Raw genomic sequence first — 22543 nt, forward strand, 5'->3', positions numbered from 1 at the left:
TCCTACCTCGTGACCTGCCTGCCTCAGCCTCCCAAAGTGCTGGGATTACAGGCGTGAGCCACCACGCCTGGCTTTTTATATATTATTACTTCTAATCCTTGTAGCAACTTGTAAAAGTGGTCTTGTCCTTCCCACTTTATAGATGATGAAATTGAGGCTCTAAGACTAGTGATCTGTCCAAGCTCACTCAGGGAATAATATAAGCTGGAAATTCAACTCAGGCCCATCTACCACCAAAGCCAGTAGTCTTTCTACAAGTCAAAACTAAAAAGACATACAAGGGTCTCTGATCACACGTGGTTCCCTGCTTTAGTTCCCCCCTTTTGCAGATGAGTAAACTGAGGTCCCAGGGAATTTCCAGAACAGGGACCAGTTCTCCAGATTCACCCTTCTCCTTTCCCCTCAGGACACAGCCACCTCCAGAGGCCTCGCTCACCCGCAGCCGGCGCCCGAAGACAGTGACCTGGCCCCGAGCCTGCTCCTTGCGCTGCCGCCACTCCACCAGGTTGAGGCCGTTGTCAATGGGCAGTGTGACATTCCTCTTGCCCACGGTGGGGTTGACAGTGCCAGCCAGCAAGTGGGGCTCGGTCTGCAGTGCCACCTCCATGCCGTTGGCCAGCAGCAGCCGCAGGGAGCCGTCGGCCCCAATGTAGTAGCTGTTCCGGACTTGGTCTGCAGGAGAGGAGAGGCACAGACTGCTCAGAAGGAACGAAGGGGGAGGGAGGTGTGAGGACAGCAGAGGCAGTGGAGGGGACTTTAAAGGATGCTTTTCCTAACTATAAAAGCAATATGTCATCACTGAAGAAAACGAGGAAAATACATGGAGAAGACCATCCAGAATCTCAATATCCAAAGAAAACCATTGTAAATATTTTGTACATTTGTAGATTTTCGGATATTTCCAAATGCCCTTGCAGTTTAAAATAGATAAGAGTTTTAAAATAGTTACAGAATTTTTCACTGATCATTGTATTATATCATGTTCCTGAATATTTTTTCATAAACATTTTTCTTAATGACCATACAATATTTCACTGTACGAAAATAAGTTATTTAAGCAAGCCTCAAATAGATATTCAGTTTGATTCCAGTTTTTCAGAATTATAAGTACCACTGTATATATTTAGTTTAAACATCATTCTAAGTGAAAGAGAAGTCAGATGTAAAAGGCTACACATTGTCTGACTCCACTTACATGAAATGTCCAGAATAGGCAAAAATCTCTAGAGACAGTGGTTGCCAAAGACTGAGGGGGAAGAGGGAAAGTGGAGCAGCTGCTAATGGGTATGGGATTTCTCTTTGGGGTGATAAACATGTTCCAGAATTGGATCATAATGATGATCGCACAGCTTTATAAATTGTATGTTTTTAAAGAGTAAATTTCATGCTATGTAAATTATACCTCAAAAATACTTTTCAGATAAATCAATATCCAATATCTTCATTTTAGATTTTCAAATCAAAATAGATTCCTACAAGTAGGATTACTAGAGCAAAGGGTTGAATTTTTTTTTTTTTTTTTTTTTTTTTTCTGGAGACAGGGTCTTGCTCTGTTGCCCAGGCTATATAGTGCAGTAGTACAATGTGATCATAGCTCACTGTAACCTCATACTCCTGGGTCCAAGCAGTCCTCCAACCTCAGCCTCCCAAGCAGCTAGGACAATAGGCATGCATCACCACACCTGGCTAATTTTTAAAATATTTTATAGAGACCAGGTTTCAATATTTGACCAGGCAGGCCTTGAACTCCTGGGCTGAAGCAATCCTTCCACCTTAGCCTCCAAAAGCATTGGGATTGTAAGTGTGAGCCACCATACCTGGCAGGTTGAACAGTTTTAAGGCTCTTGATACACTCTAAGGTAACAATGTTCTTTATAACAAGGAGAAAAATGTAACTCTGACACTTAAACCACTGACAGAATGCCAAAAAAAAAAAAAAAAAATACATAAACACGTTTTAAATCATTGTCACGGGCATATGACCATGATTTAAGCATAGAAATGATTTGAAATTTTAAATTTGATTTAAAACATTTTAACTTAGATTTTTAACTAAACGAAACTTCTGGTGAAAGAAGTAGATTTCAGCTGTAAAACGCACATAGAGTTGCTTTCTAGAGATGAAAATACTGTCTTGGGGTGTGCGCTGCACTGTCCTGTCTCTGGCCCTTCCCTGCACTGCCCCCCTCTTCGGTAAGTGCTGGCTTAAGACTCCCTCCAGGCTCTGCTAAAATGTCATCTCTTTCCAGAAGCTTCCCCTCTTCCACTGGCCAGAATACATGACTCCCTGTCCTGTACACCCCTCAGCCTCTCTATGGGCCTCCTCAGTGGTCTCGCAGCTGAGGGGTGTGGGAGTCACTGCTCTGTGAATGAACAAATTCTCCAATATTTGAGTGCGTGCTGTGAGAGGCACGATGGCACAAAGATTAAGAGCTTGGCTTTGGAGCCAGGCTACTTCGGCTCAGGTTCCAGCTCTGTGGCTGCCTTGCTGTAAGACCTTGGCCAAATTCTTAACCTTCCACGCCTCTGGTACTTCATCACTACACTGGGACAATAATGGTACCCTGCCTTGCAGGATGCTCTGAGGATTGAGTGAGATCATGAATGTGAAGAGCTGAGAACTGTACTTGGCATATAGTGTTATGTAAATGTTAGCTGTCACTGGTTTTATGTGCCTGGCACTGTGCTAGTCACTGTCATGTGTGTTTCTTGTCTCTCCTCTATCTCCACCATCCCATTTCTCTCTCTCTCTCTCTCTCACACACACACACACACACACACACACGTGCGCGCACGCACACACACACACACATCATGGTGAACTTCTCTAGTGCTGAACATGGTCCTGGATATAGGGCCCCTTGTCTTTAGATTGGCAGTTAAGAGAATAGGTTCCATAAAGCCTGTTTGTCTGGGTCCAAACACCCGATTAGGTGTGTGACTGGGGCAAGCTACTTAACCTCTGAGTGCCTCTCACTGCCTTCAGTCAGAAAATGGAGATAATAATACTTACCTCCTAGGCATATGAGGTACTATATGAGGTACCTTATGAGGTACTGCTTAATGTAAAATGCTGAAAATATGCTTTGCAGTTAATAAGTGCTCCAAAAATGTTAGCTATCATCACTGTTAGGATTATATGTGCTCAGTAAATCTTTGCTGGACGAAACTAGTTATGTTCCAGGCTATGTCACGCACTAAAGATACTTATTAAGCAATGGTTTTCATGGGAAACCCTCACTGAATCTTTTCCGCTGGAATGGCATCAAATAGGCACCCCTCTCTCTCACTCCCTCGTCTCTCCATCTTTCTCTATCACACATGCAAAATTCTAAAATCTGCCTCACACTTGCTATGCGTTATTCACTGACAATCTATATTTTTCTGCCTTTGAACAGTGAAAAAGCCTGTGTCAATTTCTCCTTTAAAGCTTCTCCTTGCTGAATCCACATATGTCCATTAATGGTGACATGGAGGGAACAGCATCTGTAGAGACCCATCTCAGATGATCCTATTTAATGTGGGCTGTGACTTCCCAAGGCCGCTGCTCATTAGCAGCTACTTCTTATTACTTCCCACAGTTTAAACAGAAGATGAAACCGAAAGAGCTTTCACAAAGACTCTAGTGAGGCAGCTGCAAAACTGAGCATCTGAGCCTGGTACTCAAGAAGGAAAGAGCTTGGCAGAGCTACCAAAGAGGAAAAACAGGTACCATGTTTCCTGGATTCCAAGAAGTGCTTTTTCTTTTCACATTTTAATGTTTTTTGAAGTTGGAATGTGTCCATGTATGCCTTTTGAGCAGTGTGACTTTTTTCCCTCTGCCTAAAAAGTTGTTATTAAATTGATGGTACATTTTAAAACTGAGGAATGTGGCAGTTTCAAATTTTAACAAGTTGCCCAAATATACGAAAGCCCACATGAACCTTTGAGAAAAATACTCACAGCCCGTTTAGCAGTATGGAATGGATAGATAATTCTTAATCACAGGGAAGAAGACAGGCCTGAAGGACAAGACATCTGAGTAACTGGTGGTCCTGCAGTCCTTGGTCAGGCAAGATCTTGGCTGCCTTAGAAGTTGTACCTTTGCTTGGCAATAATCCAGTCAGAGCAGAAATGCCTGGGGTCTGTCCCAACCCACTTGTGACATTATGATTATATATTCATGGTTCCCAGCTCATAACTCCTATACCCCTTGTTATAGTCTTTTGTTCTAATGTTGAGGCACTTCAGGACTCAAAAGCAGACCTTAGGAAACAATCTCTGCCTCTCTCTCCGACCTTCTCCTGCCCTCCTCTCCGAGGCAGGACTCGAATCCGACTGTGGGTCATAAGACCTACATTTCAGAGGCGATCCTGCTCCATACCCTGGAGGGAGGAATGAGTGTTGCACAGAGAGGCCAAGAAGAATCCGAAGAGATGGGCCTTGCTGGGTTTAGATCTTACCGTTTTTGTCCAATCACATTTCTACATGGTTGTCAACCATGCCTATCCAATGAAGCCTCCGTAAAAGGCCCAAGAAGACAGGGTTTGGGGAACTGAACATATGGAGGTTCCTGGAGGGGTGAGGGTGATGTACCTGGGGAGGGTGTGAAAGCTCCATGCCTTTTACCCTACATCTTGGCATACACATCTCTTCATCTATATCCTTGGTAATGTTCTTTATGATCAACTGGTAAATATAAGTATTTCTCTAGTTCTGTGAGCTGTTCCAGTAAATTAACTAAACCCAAAGAAGCAGTCAAGAAAACCTCAACTAGAAGCCAGTCAGATAGAAGTTCCAGAGGCCCAGATTCGTGAGCGGTATCTGAAGTATGGTGGATGGCGGGGCAGTTTTGGGGACTGAGCCCTCGATCTGAGGGATGTGAGGCTATCTCCAGGTAGACAGTGCTGGAATTGAGTTGGGGGACACCCAGCTGGTGTCCACTGCAGAGCTGATTGCTTGCTTGATGGTGGGGAGTACCCCGCCTCCGCCTATATTTGGTCGCAGAAGTCTTCTGTTGATGACTATTGTGTGAGAACAAACGAAAACACTGAGTTTTCCTCAAAACCACAGTTAAAGGTGCTTTGTGAGGAAGAAATTCCAGTGTGTGGTTTCTCTTTCTTTGAGAACCTTTATTGTTCTTGGAGCTCTTTGAAAGGCAAAGGACTAAATTTGGGAATAAAAGTGGTTGTAAGAATATACATTTATTTTCTTATGGTAAGTTAAACTGCTTGCTAATGAATTAATTAATGAATCTAATAGAATTGCTTATCCAGTAATACTATGTGCTTGGCTCATGCTAGTCACTACATTGTCTAAAGAGATCGACTGAGCAGCCCTGTGGGGCAGGTGTTAAAATTCAGCCCCATTTCCCAGCCCCAGAGACCAAGGCTCAGAGAAGAAGAGTGACTCCAGCCAGTTCACACAGGTGGGAACTGGCGCCCACCCAGAACCCCTGCTCCTCTCACTGCTTCACCCCATTCCACACAGCTTCAGCTTGCTTTCTTTCTCTGCAGAAGAAACCAAGGGTCGGTTAGTGATGTGGTGGCAGAGTCAGAACTAGAACTTGGGCCTCTGACTCTTAGCCTGAGGCTCCTCTCACTGCTTCGTGTCAAAGTCTTTGGAAGGACAAAGAGCCATCCATAGAGCAGGAAAAAATCAGGCAGAGCTTTCCCTGGTGATGGCTTCTTCTTTTCAAGTTTACTAAATCCCACAAAGCTGCAAGCCCACCTGGGTCACCACATCCCACGAGAACAATTGAGGCAGATAATTAACAGCAAGATTTCATCCTCGTGAAATCTTTTTACTTGAAGCTAAAAGACCAACCCGTAACAGGATGATGTGACAAATGCAGAGAAGGGTTTGCATTTCTGTGAAATCCTAAAAGAGGCACAAACCTTCTCACCTGGGCTTCAGGAAGGACTTCTCCGTAATCACATCCCTTTCATAATTACGTGTAATTATTCTTGTCCTTTGTCCTCCCCTACACCAGTGTGAGCATGTCTGTTAATCTGGGAGTCATTAGGATGGCAGAATAGTGAGGTCGCCTGGATTAGCAGCTAATGAATTCACTGCCCTTTGTTCTGATAACAGAAGAGGACAATAAAATATTATTCTGAAGCTTCTGAGAGATAATTTACTTGACCCAGGCTGGTATATTTTGTAAATTAGGTGATAATACAGAGAGTTGCAATGCTTTCCTGTTCTTGGACAGCTCCAGCAGCAGCCTATTTCTGTGCCATCCTCCTCCAAAGGGGTCTTCCCACCCCTCTGCCTCAAAGTCCCCTGGCCCCCACCTGACTTACCTTGCAGCAGTGTGTAGAAGGCACCTGAGGCAGACAGGTTGGTGGTTATGGTGACATCATCCTTGCTGGAGGTCTCTACCTGGACATGCACTGAACTGTCTGTATCACTTCGGAAACTGCTCACCTGGCCAGTAGGGAAGGTCACATTTGTCAGGCGGCCAAAGCTGTCATACCTGGAAACCAAGGGGTGGAACTGAGTTGTAGAAATATAATGGTGCTTTAGCTGGCACTTGGCGCATTCTACCTCATGCCATGGTTTTGCTGTGCTCTGCTTTTCTTTCTGGCTGGATACATTCCCATGTCTCCCACATCTCTTGCATGGGACCTGGTACATAGATTTCAGGATGTGACTCTACCTGCTGACATCCAGCTGCAGGAAAATGACTGACCTCTCTGAGTCTCCCTTCCCTAGCCCAGTGGGCATGACACCACTGACCAGCCTACTGCCCAGGAGTACAGCTATGAACTAGAATTCAATTGTGAAGGGGCGAGATGATGGTGGCCGTAATGAGACAGCTGACCCGGAATCTTAGAAATGGGGGACTTCCCAGAAAGTAGTCAAGCTTGATGCCTGAATACCCTCTGCAAAACCCGCAAGAACTGGTTATACAGGTTTTTCCTGAAAAACACTAGAAATGGGAGCTATTACCCAGGGGTTTCCTAGGTTTCTACACATCCTGGGAAAAGGGGGTTCTGAATTCAAACCAGGACTCAGCCTAGATAAATGGCCTCTTGCTTCTTGCAACCCCTTCCATCTAGATTTTACATCTGGCACTAAGCATTTTTGTATCTGCAACTCTTAGAACTCCATAGCTTTGCTCAGGTATGGTCTTTCTAAAGCATCATAATTGAATCTTAATTCTCTTTACTATTCTCCTGATAATAATAAAAGAAATACCTACCATCACTGAACACCTCCAATATACGAGGCATGGTGCTGGTGGCTTATCATGCATTTTCATGTAATCCTCATTTAATACATTTTTCATGTAATCCTCATTTAATCCTAGTCTAAAAGGTATGTTTTATCTCCTTTTTGGAGGATCAGAAATTGAGGCTTGGAAAAGTGAAGTCACCTGCTCAAGGTCACACAGCTAATTAAGTGTGGGTGGAATCAAAATTCAAACTCAGCTCTATGTGCTTCCAAACTGCCACCTGCCTCTGTGTCTTCAATGAACATTTCTGTACCATCCATTTGCAAGTATTCATCACATGTGCTCCTCCCTGGCAGGAGTGGGCTACTAACATTTTAATTATTGTTTTTAATTAGAGGAGGCTGAAGTGTAAAAAGGCAGGCTTAAATAGCCTTTTCGCACTTGTGTGTGAATAGGGACATAGTTCTTCCTCTACATGGCAATATTCCTGACTGACTTCCTGGACATGGTTGCCCCTGTGTACTTCGGGTCCCCCTACTGGCCTCTTTTGGCTTTTTTTTTTTTTTTTTTTTTTTTTAACTGTTTTGTTTTTACTTCTGGGGTAAAGCTGACCCCCAGGTTCCTGTGAGGGTTTTCACAATGGGGCAATGAAAGTTCAGAGAGTTCAGCTCTGTCCAGGCTCTTTCTTCAGCTGGGCCTGGCTTCTTGCTGAGATTCCTGGGTCTGCAGCTCCTATAGTATCATAGGTGGGTGGTATGGTATCATTGGTGGGTGAGATTAGGCAGGTCTTTGCTCAGGAATTCTCTGCCCAAGGTCAGACTTGGGTGCTGCACTACAGACTCTGCCATTTGCCAACTGTTTCCGTGCCTGTGCCTGGCACAGATCACAGCACTCTACACTGAATCCAACAGTCCCTGGCACACTCTGCCACAGAGGAGGCATTGGTAGAGGTCTTCTGAATAAATCACCCCTGTTTTTGGCCTAAGACCAATTCTGGTGGAGGGGCCGGTGGCCTTTGGGGAAGTTGGATGCCTCTGTGGCTGGGGCATTTTCAGGACGGCAGGCAGTGCTATGGCCTCGACTACACTCCCTGGGCAGGGCTGCAGGCAAGGCTGTGGCTCGATCAGAGGCTCTCCTGTGGGTGGTTGGGGGCTTCAAAAACCCATGTCCAGCCATGATTTCTCCTTTCTCTTCCTTAGTACTGAGTCAGGTTCTTCCAGGAAAAGGTCAGTCTGGCCTAGGGGAGGCTGAAACCTGGACTGGATGGTCAAAGGGGTGCACTGCCTCACAGAGCTCAGTGAGCAAGAGTTCTGAGAGACGGTGGCTAAGAAGGAGGGTGTCTTGCGGTAAAGATCTGAGATGCATGTCCGAAGACTTCTCTCATATGGAGACCCTCTCAGAGCTCTGCTCCTTTCAACACTGAGGGAGGCTGGGATTCTTTTTAACCATTTGTGGCCACTGAAAATTTGAAGAGGAAGGGAACATACAAAAATATTGACAGTGGTTATCTCTGGGAGGTAGAATTACAGGTGATCTGAATTGCTTATTTACATATATTTCCATGATTTTAAAATAATAAACCTGGATTATTTTCATAATCAGAAAAGTGTTGTGACAAGCCAGGTAAAACCACATGTGAGAGCTCATGAGCATGGCCATCTGGGGAGGCGGATGCCTTAAATTCCAGGCTGTGCAGAGAGAGGACAGTCTCACTTATAGGGCAAGTTGAAGATAACAATTTCCAGGACTTTTCAGCAAAATATTACTAGGATACTCCAAGTTTTTTAGCTAAAAATCAAGACCCCCAAAACTGGTTTTGCCCTGGTCAACTTAACTGTATCTGTGATTCATGATTAAGCTGGATCCAGTCAGATCCTGAGTCATCTTTTAATCAACAGGAAGATTCATTTCAGTCCAGCAGTTTAATGGGATGGGATGCTGTTCTAGGCTGATTCTTTGAACACTTGTAATCCCTGTACATACTCTTTATTAAAATAAGACTATTCACTCGGACTGTCTACTTTCCTGACCTAACCGCATGAAAAAGATTTTATTATACCATGCAAGACACTGCAAAGGCAGCTGTGGAGTTTTACAGATAAGAATTGATAGATTGTTAATTGGGGTCAGATGTCACTCTGACACTACTTCTACCATGGCCTCGCTCAAATGCCACCTCCTAAAGCCCTCCCTGGTTTTTCCTGTTCCTTCTCCCAGTATATCCTGTGCACAGCTCTATTCTACTAGAATGCCTCCCCTGCACTGCAGTGTTGATGTACAAGTTGTCCCCCTCTTTGGATTGTGAGTGCTTGAGGTCAGAACAGGTCTGTGGAGTCTGTGGACTGACACCATCTGGGTTCTGCCACCTGCCAGCAGCGTGACCCTGGAGAACTGGCTCTCAGTTCATCTCTGCTTCACCAGCATTGGAACTGGCATAGAGAGGAAAGGCAGGGAATGTTGGCTGAACGAATCAGTGAATGCAGGATTGGATGTGCAAGGCCTCTTTCCTGCTTTGTGGGAGAGGAGACACCATGATTCATTCACACATTTCCTCCTACAGGACTTGGCACAAGCTGGACACACAGTAGGTACATGATAAACACTTGCTGAATGCCAAAATATGGAAACAACAACTCTTACTAAATAATACTTTGGCAATCTCCCTGGGTATCTCCCCAGAGTTTAGTCTTGAAGACAGAAAGACACTTTGTATAAAGGCAGACAACTGCAATTATTACTGAAGGTAGCTTGTAAGGCATAATTCAATTGAGCCTAAAGATGATACAATGAAGAGGCCCCATGCCTTTAAGATCTGGTTTTCATTTTATATAAGATGGTAAAAAAAAAAAAAAAAAAAAAACAGTAATTTCCACTCTTCACATTTTCCATTAGAAGGACTGAATGTCTTAATTAAATGAACATCAAATAGAGCAACCAATTTATAAAATTTTCTTGTCTCCTCTTCATTCATTTTCGTACCTTCCAGAGCTTGGGAAATGACCTGGATCTCTTTGCTGCTTGATCGATACCTGTAATTATCCCACCAGAACTGCTCCTTCTGACTGTGGATGGGAAGAAGTAGGGCTGCCAGTCCGCTGGGCCCTGCACACCTTTGCCCTGTGAGCCACGTCTACAGAACCCTTTCTTCTCCACCACAGAGCTGCCACGACACAGTGCAGGGACCTGGAAGGAAGGGGCAGTTCTCTGAACTCTCTGGGCTCCAAGTGGCTGCCTCAAGTCCCGGCCCCATGATTGAGTGGCATCTGGACAATGGCTTAGTTACATTTGTTACAGCTTTCATTATGGGAACCCACAAAGTACTGGCAAATTTTCTTTCTTTCTAACCAAGAGGAATGCAGGGAATAGTTTTTTAAAAAGGTCTCTGGAGCCAGATGGTCTAGGCTTTGAATTCTGGCTCTACACTTGCCAGTAATGTCATCTAGAGGATGGGCACTTGGCTCTGTGTTCCTCCTAACCATCAAGTCTCCACTATAAATGATACAATTTCAGGCAGGCTATATCATATAACCTCGGTGAGCCTCTGTTTTCCCTTCTATAAATGGGGATGATAATCCTGTTTTATAGAGACACATGAAGACGAAAAGAGGTAACGTATTTAAAATGAAAGGGAAACTTCTTCCCAGGGCCCCCAGGACCCCAGGAGATTGCCCTCAGTGGAATGTCAACTCCCTGAGGGCAGGGACTTCATTTGGACCCTGCTGTATCCCCGTGGCATATAGCATGTGCTTCCTGATGGTCAATGAACGTTGGCTGAATGTTGGCTCCTTCCTGCCTTTCTTTCTAACTTCACCTGGAACGTCACTCCTCAGCAGGTCCTTCTCCCTGTATCTGCTTCTGGTCCCCAAACATGCCAAAGTCAGTGCATGCTGGGGTGCTCATGCTTCCTGTTCCCTTTGCAGGAACGCTCTTCCCTCCGGTGTCGGTATGGCTCGTTTCAGGCATCATTCATGTTTCAGATCAACTGTTATCACTTCAGTGAGGTCTTCCTTGACCACTGCTTCTAAGACAGAGAAGTCCCCCAACCTCTGTATCATATTTTCTTATTGACCTCACTATACTTATTTATTTGTTCTTTGTTGTCTGTCTCCTCCTAATATAAGCTCCATGAGGATAGGGACCTTGTCTGTATTCTTAGTGCCCGGAGGAGTACCCAGCATGTCGACAGTACTCAGTACATGTTTACTTAATGAATAAATATATAAGCAAATAACAGATATTATTGTTGATTCAAGACATGGACTGACAGCAACTAAGAACTTCATTTGTTTTACCTTTCCTTGTCCAGCTGAGGTGGAGAAAGGTCACTAACATTCATGTGGTGTCTTTTAGGTACCAAGCACCATGCTCATCATCATCTTTTGATGTAGGCATTATTATTATCATCGTTTCACAAATGGTGAAGAGGAGGCTTAGAGAGGATAAGCAACTTGCCTAAGATCACACAGCTGGTAGAGGAATATAAATTCAAAGTCAGGTCTGTCTAATCTTAAAGAATGTGCTTTTTCCATCATGCTTCCCATAAAAATGGTACCATTTCAAATAAAAATCTTTGGGTTCATCACTGTGGTATAGAAAACACTGTTTTTGCAAGTCTCAAGTGGGTCAAGAAGACTGGCAGTATTTTTTTTCAGGAGGCTTTGCTTGCTACCACTGCAATTGACTTTGCAGCGATGCCAAGCCCCTACTTGGGGGGTATGATAGGGATGGCCAGATGATTGGCTTTTCATTACTTCCTCCCACTGATTTTTCTTCATTCCATTTAGCCAAAGTATTTTTGGAGCACAGTGAAAGAAAACACATAAAAGATTCATACAGGCCGGGTGCAGTGGCTCACGCCTGTAATCCCAGCACTTTGGGAGGCCAAGGCAGGTGGATCACTTGAGGTCAGGAGTTCGAGACCAGCTTGGCCAACATGGTGAAACCTTGTTTCTACTAGAAATATAAAAATTAGCCAGGCACAGTGGCTGGGTGCCTGTAATCCCAGCTACTCAGGAGGCTGAGGCAGGAGAATCGATTGAACCTGGGAGGCGGAGGTTGCCGTGAGCCGAGATTGCACCATCGCACTCCAGCCTGGGTGACAGAGTGAGACTCCATCTCAGAAGAAGATTCATGTAATTGTTGTGAACTTGGCTCACTGCTAAAGGATATCTTCGCACACACTGCAAGGCTTTCTTTTTCACACTCAATACTTCATCTCGAGCCACTCACTATGCACGGCTGGCAAGGAAAATGCCAAACTGTCCTTTGATACTAAACTTTTGCTGATCTTAACTTTTTGGTTAAAAAATAAGATTTGATTTGTATGATTTTCATTTCTGATTGTTTCAGGCAACACCATCACCATGTCAGGGAACTGGGCACTGCGTTGTCTGTGGATAATTATGGTTGCTGGCCCAGGCACACCAATAGTTCCCCCGGCCCAAGTCACTGTAATAGATGTCATCACAACGTCATCAGCTACTCCAAACTGGATCAGAGTCAGAGCACTTTGTGGCTTCTGCATTAAAATCTGGTACTTGCTGTCCACTTCCTACAAAATTAAGTACCCAAAATGAATTCTAGCCCTCAAGATTCCCCAGATCTGGCCCACTCTGCCACGCTGTACTTGAGGTGGTACATCTGGTAGGAAGTGCTTAGGGTCCAGGCAGATCTGGGGCTGAACCCTGGCTTGGCCACTCATGGCTAACATGTCACACAGCCGGTCAGTCTCTGTGCTGGTTATTCTCTGTTCCCCCAGAATGGATCTGGGGGGATCCATTCTTTGTCCTCGCTCTGCCCGGAGCAGCTGACCCCTGCAGACTGTGTCACTGGGGCACTCTCACTGGCTCACTTCTGGTTAAGCTAAGTCCATGGTAGGCACTGGCAAGAGACTGGAATTCAGAAGGTTTTCCTCGCTCCTCACTCCTTCTTTCCTCCAGTGCCGAATCTCTGACAGTGGCTGCGTCGATCCATGATTATAGCTTCGAACAGGGGGCTTCTCCTTCATCGTTACAGCTCCCACTGGACTTTAGTCACGATATCCTATGACTTTCCCACCTTGCTCTGCAGCCTGGGGGTTGCTAATGGTTATTCACTGTTTCTAGTGCCTGGGTGCCTCAGCGTCCTTTATTTTTATTTTTAGTTAATTAATTAATTTGCTTAGGGACAGGATCTCACTCTGTTGCCTAGGCTGGAGTGCAGTGGTGTGATTATGGATCACTGCAGCCTGGAACTCCCAGGCTCAACAGTGATCTTCCTGCCTCAACCTCCTGAGTAGCTAGGACTACAAGTGTGTGCCACTACATCCAGCTAATTAAAATTTTTTTGGTACCCATCTCTTTGGTAGAGATGGGTATTGCTATGTTGCCCAGGCTATTAGCATCCTTTCTTGGTTCCCTTACCCCTGCCTATACCTCTATAACATGTCTTCATTTGTAAGATATTTTTACTGAGTATAATATCCGAGTGGACAATTGTTTTGTGTGTTTGTTTTTGTGAGACAGAGTTTCACTCCTGTTGCCCAGGCTGGAGTGCCATGGCACAATTTCGGCTCATTGCAACCTCCACCTCCTGGATTAAAGCGATTCTCCTGCCTCAGCCTCCTGAGTAGCTGGGACAACAGGTGCCCACCACCACGCCCGGCTAATTTTGTATTTTTAGTAGAGGCAGGGTTTCACCATGTTGGCCAGGCTGGTCTCGAACTCCTGACCTCAGGTGATCCACCCGCCTTGGCCTCCCAAAGTGCTGGGATTACAGGTGTGAGCCACCACTCCTGGCTGTGGACAGTTTTTTTTTTTTTTTTTTTCTTTCAGCACTTCTGTCTTCTGGCTTGCATGGATTCTGATGAGAAGTCTGCTGTAATTCTTACCTTCGTTTGTCTTATAAAATGCTTTTTCTTTTTTCCTGGCTGCTTTTAAGGTTTCCTCTCTTTAATTCAGCCATTTGAATATATGGCTAGAAATGTGTATGTGTGTGTGTGTCTGTATGTATTTATTCTGCTTGGTGTTTTTGGAGCTTTTTGGGTCTGTGGTTTGGTGTCCAGTATTAATTATGGATAATTCTCTGCCATTATTTCCTCAAATATTTTTTCTGCCTTGTTTTTTCCCTCTTTTCCTGGCATTCCAATTACGTGTATATCAAACTATTGGATATTGTCCCACAGCTTTTGAATGCCATGTTCTGCATTTTCCACTCTTTTTTTCTCTCTGTGTTTTAGTTTGGGTAATTTCTATTTACTGTCTTCTAAGACTCAGCTGTGTCATGCTGTGTCCTTTGGAGAGAGCAGTCCATCAAAGGCATTCCTCATCCTTATAACCGTGGTTTTCGTTTCTAACAATTCCATTTGATTCTTTCTTATCGTTTCCATCTCTCTGCTAAAATTATCCATCTGATCTTGCACATTGTTCACCTTTTCCATTAGAACCTTTAAAATAATTATAGTTATTTTAAATTCTCTGACAGACAGTTTCAACACCTGTGTCCTAGCTGAATGTGATTCTGATGATTTCTTTGCCTCGTGGGAATGTGTTGCCTTTTCTTGCCCTTTTGTCTGTTCAGTTGAAAGCGTGACATCTTGTGTAGCACGGTAGAGCCTGAGTGACAGGTTTATGCCTGGAAATGCGTGTGAGTTTCCTTCTGCTAGGACTTTTGAGAGGGGGTTTGGGTTAACTTAGGATTTGGGTTGGCTTTGAAGTTTGTTTATGGTTAACCTCTGTGCATCATAGGTTTTAAATTCCCTTAGCAATTCCCTGTGTTTAGGATGCGAAACTGGTTTGCCAGAGGGCTTTCTTCCCTCAAGGCCCACAGTTCAGCCCTTGGGTCCTGCCTTTGTGCTGGCTGAGAGAGGGTCTCTTTCCGTGCTCCTGCCTCTCTTTAACCCCCTCCCAACAGTCTTCTGCCCTTCACTGATGCTTTTAGCCTTTCAGCTAACTATGGTGGTGGCAAAGCCTTCACTAGGGTTCTGACTCTCAGGTATGTGGGATTTTTTTTTTCCATTTCTTTTCTTCCCTCATTCAGCTGAAAGGATTTTCCCCAGTGCCTAGGCAGGCCAGTGTTCACTGCCCTTCTCTTCGCAGATGAAGGGTGTTGTTCCTGATGGAAGATGAAGTGAGCAGGGTCTGGGTAGAGTGGTCGGGGGTATATGCTCCTCCCTCAGCAGCTGCTGTGACCCTCTCCCAGGTCTACCACAAGGGACACTTTCTTCTTAAATCTTTCCTCACTCTTTTCTGTGGAAAAGCTCCCGGTGGGATTTGTAGAGAAAAAAGTCCCTAAGAAGACACAGATCTGCCCAACTGCTACAGCCTCCAAGGGCTTCAGACTCTCTTGCCAGTACACACTTAGCCTTTGTAAATTCACCAGCCATCCCAGCTGAATTCTTTCTCCCTGGAGTAGGTACATCTGCCCCAGCCAAGCCAGGACCCACATCTTGTCTCTTTCTGCAAGAGTCTGTCTCTCCTTGGATTTGACTTGAGAGAAGGAGTTCAAGGAAATGCACGAATTTACCTTTTGTCTGGGTTATTTTCATAATAAGGTTGGGAATGATGCCCTTTCCAGCTTCCCTATTGCCAAGCAAAAACCAGAAGCCAAATCTCTTCATTAGACCCATTTCAGTTGAATTTTATGTCCCATTGGGAGCACTGGCAATGCTGGTGCTCAGATGTGAATCTAGCAGTCTTCTCACTACAGCCTATCTTTTCTTCCTGTCTCTATTTCCCTTCCATTCCGAATTTACAAGTCATTATAAAATATTGACTATTTGTCAACCGACCAGTTGGCAAACCCTATGCTTGATGCAAAGACAAATTTGTAAGGGTCTCACAGTAGCTAATGCAAGCATAATTATAACAGGAGCTGTCACAGGGCACTGTGGGCGGCCAGAGCCACTTCCCCTATGAAACTCAGGGAAGGGTGTTGCTCATACCCATCCAGCAAGTCAATTCTGGAACCTGCCTCACACTTATCAGGCCATTTTCTCAGCCACCAAATGCCATCTGACCAGGAGCTAAGTCTGAGCGTAATGATGCCACACATGGGAGATGGGGACTGCATTTTAGACTCCTTTGAGGTTCCTACCAGCAGACCTGTGGGCTGAGGGGAGGAAAGTAATCTTGATTCTCCAAAACTGTGAACTCTACAAATCAAGATGCTCTGAAGTGTGTGATGTTTATGTTAGGTGTACTATTTAATCTGTTAAGAGGATCAACAAAGCTGACTTAAAACTTGTTTCAGGCCGGGTGCTGTGGCTCATGCCTCTAATCCCAGCACTTTGGGAGGCCTAGGCGGGTGGATCACTTGGGGTCAGGAGTTTGAGACCAGCCTGGCCAATATAGTGAAACCCCGTCTTTACTAAAAATACAAAAATTAGCTGGAGGTGGTGGCAGGTGCCTGTAATCCCAGCTACTCAGGAGGCTGAGGCAGAACTGTGGAGGTTGCAGTGAGTTGAGATCATGCCATTGCACTCCCGCCTGGGCAACAGAGTGAGACTCCATCTGAAAAACCAAACCAACCAACTAACCAACCAACCAACCAACCAACCAGCTTGTTTCAATAATAGCCTATGTCACAGGCAAGCCTGGGCAAATTTTTTTAGAAAAATAGAACACTTCGGTTATAATTTACTAAACTGCCTCATGAAGCGAAAGGTAGAAAATTCACTAGAGCAATGGTTCATTGGCAAAATCTCTCCAAATCCTTAAGAAACACCATAATTAAATATCATTACATCTCTACTTCTAGAGAGCCTCATAGTTTGCAAAGTATTTTTACTTTCAGTATTTATTTAGTTTTTTAGTTCTCATAATGGCCCAGAAATAGGGTAGGGCGGGGGATTATTTCTGTCTGGTTGAGACTTGGGTCTGGAGGCCAGCTAGCCTGACTCTGAGTCACATGGCTTACAGCCAATGAAAATAGGTATCTGGCACCCTTGCTTCATTCTCAGTCTGAGCTGGACCAGTTTGCCTTGGGTGGCTCTGAGTGTTATTTTTCAGCTGACTTTGGATATTCTCAGGGATCTGACTTCTTTCTTAGCTCATGTCTTGATCTTTCATACTTGATTCTGCTCTTCTCACCTGACCTCTGATTCCTACCTACCCCAATTAAAACTTTTGTCTACTCCTTTGATTAGTTTACTTGCAATTGCTCCTGGGAAATACCTTTCACACCCAAACAACACTTCTGCAATTACTGGTACTGCTACTAATATTGCTTGCATTAAGAACAATAACAACAGCAACAACACCACCAACTGCAGCAGCTATCATCTGAGTACTTATAATCAATCAGACACGGAGCTTTCCATATTTGATCTCACTGAAATTTTGAACCTCATACTATTCCTACGAAATAGATAACTATTTTCATCCCTATCATATAGATAAGTCACAAAGAATGTAGGTGACCTTAGCCAGTACAGTTGAAAGAACAGGGACTTGTGTTCTGGTCCTGCTATATACTCACTGTGTGGTTTCAGGCTCATTATCTAATCTCTCTGTACTTCATATGTAAAAAACGTGGATGATAATTCCTGCCATCTGAGGTTGCTGTGAAGATTAAATGGGAAAGAGCCTGGCACATAGTAGGATCTCAAAAAACAAAAACAAAAACAAAAAAACTAGTTTCCCTTTCTATTTTAGGACTTTTATCTACCACTTCTGGTTTGTGTCAACAAGGATAACCACTCTTGGGTACTGCTATGAAGTGCAGTCTTCAGAATTCCAGATGCCATTTTATAAAAAAGTAATTGTAAAAACTTTTCCTTCTTCACTAAACATCAACTATAGCTATATATTTCATCGAGGAAAGAAAGGGAGGGATCTTTCCTGGTAGAAGTGTAGGAAATCATTTTAGATTTCAGGGGTGGTGGAGTGTAACGGATGCAGCCATGTGTAAGCATTCGGTTTGCGATCTGAGGGAGTGACCTTGGGAACTAATTGAGTGCACAGACTTGCTCTGACAAAGAAATCCCTGTATTGGCTAAATAATGTATAAGAGATTTCCACTGGGCAATGGGCAAAATGGAATTATTTAGCGTATTTCCATTCCAATGAGTTAATCAAGATAATTGCTGTTTTCCTGGATCTTTGTCTTCTCTTTGTAATTAACAAGGTCCTTGTTTGGAGAAAGGAATTTAGCCAGTGAACTTTATAAAAATGGCTGTGACATTTTTGTTCAAATTATATTTAAAAATCGACTACAGATCCTTTTCCTTTGGATTCTGCTAGGACTGTTAGAAACTGATGCTTGATCAAGCTTGAGAAAAACTTTCAGGAGTCAAGTTCATTTGGAATTAACAAACTCAGTGCGGCAGTGGTGCGGGGGTAGGGTGCAGGGAGGGCAGCAGGGCAGCACTGAGAAAGCCCAAGCTCTGGCATCAGACTTGGACTGCGATCCCTGTTCTGCCACGTCTCACTATCAAAAGTGGACAAAGGAGCCTTCAGAGCCTCGGTTTCTATGTCTGTAAAACGGATAATAATCACCCATCCTCAGAGCTGCTGTGTGCATTAAATGCAGTGGTGTAGCTCCTAGACCACAGCTGATGCGCAACAGGGCTAGTTCCTTCCCCACCTCTCACATGCTTATCTAATGGTGACATATTCAGCAATCTCAGTTGTTTGAACCATGGCTAAGACCTCAAAAAGCAGCTTAAAAAATCTAAGTAGAAAGAGAGATGTTCGTCCATTCATTAAAATATCTCCTAGAGGAACACCCCAGATATATATATACATTTAATTGCGGCTAGGATTATAATAAGCTGAACTTCTGGTTCTCTGATCACACCTCTTAAGAAGTCCTCTACTGGATGAAGAACAGAGAAATGAGCTACTTGAGGTGGACGCTAGGACTGAAATAAATAGTGACACCACAGCGCAACCCTGAGGGAGGAGGCAGAGAAACCTTCCCTTTAGATACAGGACCTAATAAAGTGATGGTTTAAAATCACTTCGGGCTGGGGCAAAGGGGTCTATATCCTCATTTCCCCACTTCCTGAAAGCTCTCTTCATATTACAGCATAATATGCAATTGTTGTTCCTTATTAATGACCCTGAATCATAAAAAGAAAGTTTTCATTATGTCTATATAGTGTGTTTGAGAAGGGAAGTATGCAATACACTTCATAAGAAAAGTTCCATGCAAAATGGTTAATATGAAAAGGTTTTTTTTTTTTTTTTTTGGAATTTGAAGATGTGAGCTTCAATTATGTGGAAAACTCATCCACATGTGCCTGTTCCTTCTCCCCTTGCCACATTTCTGGACAGTGGTCATATGAAGATGCTAGCACTTCATCAGGTAAGTACTCTTCATCTACACCATCTCCCTGTGGTATGCTGGGCAGGTATCTGCTGTATCCATTCTACAGATGTGGAAACCGAGGCCAAGAGGGATTAAGTCCACGGGAGAGTGGGAGCTGATGCCCAGCTCCTCTGACTCCAAAGCTTATGCCTTCTCCACTAGACCATTTCCTTCCTAGGAGAAATCATGTGGAATATGAACATGTAGAATGTATTAAAGGTAATGGTTTTTATCCCAAATCCTGAATTAAAAAAAAAATACTCCATCAATTTACCTCTAATCCTACAATGAATTAATGAAACAAAATCATCAAATGGCCTTGTTTTGGTACTTACTCATAAAATGTTGTCCATCCGTTTTCATTGCTTTTGGTTGCCAGAAGGCCAGAATTGCCATGGTATGTCATCATGGCCAACTCGTGTCCTTGCGTGGTCACACTCTTGAGTGCACTGTTAGTGCCCATGGTCACCCAGTATACCTGGCCATCTGGGACCACCAGCCAAAGGGGCATCCCAGTGGAGTCTCGGCGGACATTTACCATGTTGCCGTTGTTGTCTGTGATGAGTGTGACGTCGCCATCCCCAGTGTAGGTGAAGTTGTACAGGTAGTCTCCTGTGGGCAGGCTTTGGGTGTACAGGTGCTTGCCAGTGGTATCAAACAGATAGAGCTCCTGGTCAATTGGTGAAGACAGCTCATACATGTTCTGGGTGTTGAGGAAAGGTTTGTTCTTCCGGATAAACCGAATTCGGATGTTCCCAAGGTCGGCCACATAGAGCTCCCCATCAGCACACACAGCCAAGGAAGACGGGGTATTTAACTTTGCATCCTTGGCATAACCATCATCTCCAGAAAAACAATCACAGTTGGCATCATTTTTACAGTCACAGCCACTGGGGGCCCCAGCAACTAGTGAGATCTCTCCGCTAGTGGTGACCTGCCTGATGCGGTTGATCTTTTTCTCATCAGTCTCAGCAATATACAGGACCCCATTGTGTGAAACAGCCAAAGCGGTGGCTGACTCCAGGGTTGCGTGGATGGCCACCTTGCTTAGCAGGAAGTGGTCAATGCCAGGGACCTGGCAGTGCATGGGCCTCCCGGCGACTATGCGCACCTGGTGGTTTTCAGAGATCTGCAGGACCACATTGTTGTCGAGGACATAAAGTGAGTTGTCCATTGGGTTGATGGCTAAGTCTGTGGGCCACTCCAGGCGAACCTGACAATGAAGACACCGATACTCAAACGACTGGCAAGATGCCCACCACTAATCCATCCCGTAGCCCATGTAGCCCATAACAGTGTCCAAAGTGGCTTCATATACAGTCTTGCTTGATCCTCATGCAGCCTATCATCAACAATGAAGTGTCAGCCCCCTAATCACCGGAAAACCATGAAAGAGCTGCCACTGAGACATGTGATGGTCCCATTAGACTGACAAAAATGGGACAAAAAAAAAAAAAATGAAGAAGGAGTTAACAACAACAAAATAGTAGGCAAAAGGTAGACTTTGTAGTCAGATAGGCCTGGGTTCAGAACCTAGTCTACTACTTATGACTGTGGGCAAGTTACTTTGTCTCTCTGAGGCTCAATAGTCACATATGGGAAATGGGAATGACAACAGCACAGAGTCCCTGACCCACCAGAACCCACCAAATAATGGCAGCTGGTGTTCTAGAGATGGGAGGGAAAGGCAGATGGAGTCTGGAGGCTGACGTAGTTGTTGTTCAGAGGCTTAAGAAAGATTCTTCATGCATGATTGATACGATATATACATGATTTCTCAATTCTTCTAGTTCATGGATTAACAGCTGGCTAAGTGCTAGAGATATAAAGACAAGCTAACCATGGCCTCTGTCTGTCATAGTTCTCAACCAGTGATTCTGAAATCTAGCCTCACATTCAAATTATCTGTGGTGATTTTAGAAAATAATGGTGCGCAAACCCCACCGTTGATGAGTGAAATCAGTTCCCCAGATGTGGAGCTTGGGCATTGGCATTATTTCAAAAAGCTTCCTGAGTGATCCTGATGTGGGCTTGAGAATCATGACTGGATCCTTGCTCCTCATGTGTGGTCATCAGCATCAGCTCACCTAGGAGCTGAGCATGAATGCAGAATGACAGCCCTCCCTGAAACCTACTGAATCAGTATCTGCATTTCAGCAAAATCCCCAGGTGATTTCTGTGCACACTGAGGTTTATGAAGCCCTGCTCCAGAAAATGGTTCTAGTAGATCAGAGAACAGGTCCACGTGAAAGGGATTACTGAAGCTGGTTGTAGGGACTAGGAGTTCAGAAGTGCTGGGCCCCATGTGGAGCCTCCTCTGAGCCAGGCTGGGAAACTGGCATAGGTCATGGCGGATCTTCAAGTGGGCACCCAGGGGACTGCAGCTGGCATGGTCTGAGGGGAGGAGTGTCTTCTTCAGTGGACTTGGCGACTGAATTGTTGGATCTATCACACTAGGAGGTATTGGCACTAAGGGGAACCCTTTCCACCTGTGTCCCTAGGAGGTCCAGCCACGTTTTGTGTGGACTGGAAGTGCTGACAGGTGCACCCTACTGCTGATTTTTCCATCCCACCTAAAAATTCATTGCCTTAGACTTCCTGAGCCCCATACAAACCCTTGATATTTGGTCCAATTTGGGGCTTGCTTAAGCAAGTGTATACCTTTATTTTTATTTACCTATGTATGATGACAGGGTCTCACTCTGTCACCTAGGCTGGAGTGAAGTGGTACAATCTTGACTCACTGCAGCCTCCACCTTCCAGGCTAAAGTGATCCTCCCACCTCAGCCTCCTGAGTAGCTGGTACTACAGGCATGTGCCACCATGCCCAGCTAATATATATATTTTTATAGAGACAGGGCTTTGCCATGTAACCCAGGATAGTCTCAAACTCCTTGGCTCAAGCAATTTGCCTACCGTGGCCTTCTGAAGTACAGGGATTACAGGTGTGAGCCACTGAGTTTGACCTAAGTGTAAGCCTTTAGATAAGAAGTTTCTCTTCCAGGAATTTACTTGTCTGCACCATTGTCTATAAGAGTGCTTTTAATAATGATGAAGCCATTTTTAATAAGCAGGAAGACCAAGAACCAACTCATA

At 44.5% G+C, this 22543-nt stretch overlaps 1 protein-coding gene across 1 annotated transcript in view; it reads right to left on the reverse strand.

The window, feature by feature from the left end:
• Nucleotides 1-22543, reverse strand: part of TENM4 (teneurin transmembrane protein 4) — an 800850-nt gene that overhangs the window by 22751 nt on the left and 755556 nt on the right. The window contains exons 28-30 of the mRNA XM_026446989.2: nt 19783-20660; nt 6285-6457; nt 437-672 (exon numbers count right to left, since the gene is read on the reverse strand). Coding sequence (XP_026302774.1) covers nt 437-672; nt 6285-6457; nt 19783-20660 — 1287 coding nt within the window. The remainder of the gene's footprint in view (nt 1-436; nt 673-6284; nt 6458-19782; nt 20661-22543) is intronic.

This window comes from Piliocolobus tephrosceles, chromosome 13 (assembly GCF_002776525.5).
Source record: "Piliocolobus tephrosceles isolate RC106 chromosome 13, ASM277652v3, whole genome shotgun sequence".
In the NCBI taxonomy this organism is placed as follows: domain Eukaryota; kingdom Metazoa; phylum Chordata; class Mammalia; order Primates; family Cercopithecidae; genus Piliocolobus; species Piliocolobus tephrosceles.